The sequence below is a fragment of the Halyomorpha halys genome, unplaced genomic scaffold, assembly GCF_000696795.3.
Source record: "Halyomorpha halys isolate HHAL.00 unplaced genomic scaffold, Hhal_1.1 Scaffold337.1, whole genome shotgun sequence".
Classification (NCBI taxonomy): Eukaryota; Metazoa; Arthropoda; class Insecta; order Hemiptera; family Pentatomidae; genus Halyomorpha; species Halyomorpha halys.
Genome location: NW_027104734.1, coordinates 1,055,892 through 1,057,888, shown reverse-complemented (window position 1 = coordinate 1,057,888; position 1,997 = coordinate 1,055,892). Strand labels below are relative to the sequence as shown.

The following is a 1,997-nucleotide window of genomic DNA, read 5'->3' as shown; positions in this document are numbered from 1 at the left end:
GAGGAATATGGTATAGGTTATAGTGTAATTCTAAAATTTTAAAAGAAAAAAGACTATTAAATAAAAAAGCTATGTTTTTTAGATAATAAGTCACTTTTTTAAAAAATAAATTTCGATTTGTTAATAATATTTTTGTTAAGAAACAAGGCAGAAATAAGTAAAAAAGTAAATATTTTTCTAGTATCTTCTCTGGTAAACATTTAAGATACTTGAATTTTGTATGTTATTTTATCACTTCAATCATTCACATTATTTTAATTTCTAGCATCTGTTTTTGTTTGGTTTTGAGTGAACTATATCAATGATATGCAGTGCTATCATTTTTCTCCTTAATGAAAATTTGTGTTTCTTTGCAGTTAACATTATATTTTAAATATTTTGTATGTTTGGCCAAAAAAGCTTTAGGGTTTTATTTTTTTTTTATATAAAATCTTTCTAGATTTTTTTGTTAATTATTTCTTTCCCATTCTATTTGGTCTAATCAGATAAAACTATTAATTTTCCTTTCAAGCATATCTTCGGATACTTTACCATTTATTTTGGACTTTTAGTATTGATAGTGTACAGGTTTGTTTAGTGTAAAAAAACTTTTAACAAATATGTTTAATGGGTGTGGTATTTATTTTGTTTTTATCATTTTAATAAAAGTAGATATTGAATGTTTTCTCAAATTTGATTTTTTTAGTCCTATGATGCTCTTATGTGTAGGAAAAAAAATTTTTTTAATGTTACTACTTATTAAGAGTTTAGTAGTATTTAATAAATCATAATTTGTTTAGAAAAAAAAGGTTACTAATTATCCATAAGAGATAGTGCTTTTGTATCTAGCTCTACCGAAACACTTGTATGTTCCTCTGTTTTATTTTTTAATTTTAATGTTTAAAAAATAAATAAAATATGCCCTCTATTTTAACCAAGAATTAATTAATATTTTAAAAAAATTTAATTTGTTTGTAATTTTAGAAAATTATATTTATAAAAAACTTGAATCTGGTTATCAAAATCCCAAAATCAAAATTTTATATGTAGACTTTGAAAATATAGATGTTTTGAGATTAAAGTCCTTATAAGCTTTAAAAATTTTCTAGAGTTATTACCCGAAGGAGGAAAAGATGCTACATTCACTTTAAGTGAAGTTGTTTCTATTTCTAAAGTATTAAAAGAAGTAGCAGTGGGAATCATATCACTAGCTTTTCCCTCAATCACAATGCATGGAGTTGAACAACGAATTGATGTTTTAACACCTACTAAACATGTGGAGTTTAATACATTGGCATGGAAAACCCTTCTTGAGGTATAGTTTGTTTTAATTACACAGTATATTAGTATAATTAATTCAAATTATAAATTATTTGATTTTTCTTTTAATTATCAATTGATAAAATAAAAGGATATTTCTCCTTACAAAAGAAATTAAAATTACTTAGTTTGTTTCTTAAATTAATCAAAATACTTAATATTTGATTCTGTATGTCAGCAAGAGCCTTAAAAGGATGAGATTTTTTTGTCAGAATATATAAATATTATTTTTATAAGTATACTAACCGTTATTCTATTCCTAGGTTGTGATATTTTATTTAAAGATTATTTTAATTGTTTTTTGATTTATTTGGGTACGAGGGGTTTTACCCTGATTTCTATATGATAAATTAATATATTTAACTTGAATATTATTTTTGCCTTTTTCACTTTTATTAATGGCAATTAATCATCCTAAATGATTAATTGATGAATATCCAAATATTTTCCGTACTGATGTTTGGTTAATCCCTCCGAGTCTTCCAATTATAGTAGATCAAATAATTGATAAATTAATAATAAAATTATTATTTAAATTACTTATTATTATTAATGGGGCTGCTTTTTGCCAGGTTATTAAAATAAAGCATTTGTTTCATTCTATCTTTGATATAATTTCTGGCATTCATGCATGGAATGGGGCTGCTCCTATTTTAATTAAAATTCTTATTGTAATAATTATATTATTAATTATTTTT

At 23.1% G+C, this 1,997-nt stretch overlaps 1 protein-coding gene across 1 annotated transcript in view; it reads left to right on the top strand.

Annotated features, from left to right (window-relative positions):
• The window catches only part of LOC106681421 (ubiquitin-protein ligase E3C), a 97,943-nt gene that overhangs the window by 51,791 nt on the left and 44,155 nt on the right, over positions 1-1,997 (top strand). Inside the window, exon 9 of the mRNA XM_014421737.2 lies at positions 1,089-1,294. Coding sequence (XP_014277223.1) covers positions 1,089-1,294 — 206 coding nt within the window. The remainder of the gene's footprint in view (positions 1-1,088; positions 1,295-1,997) is intronic.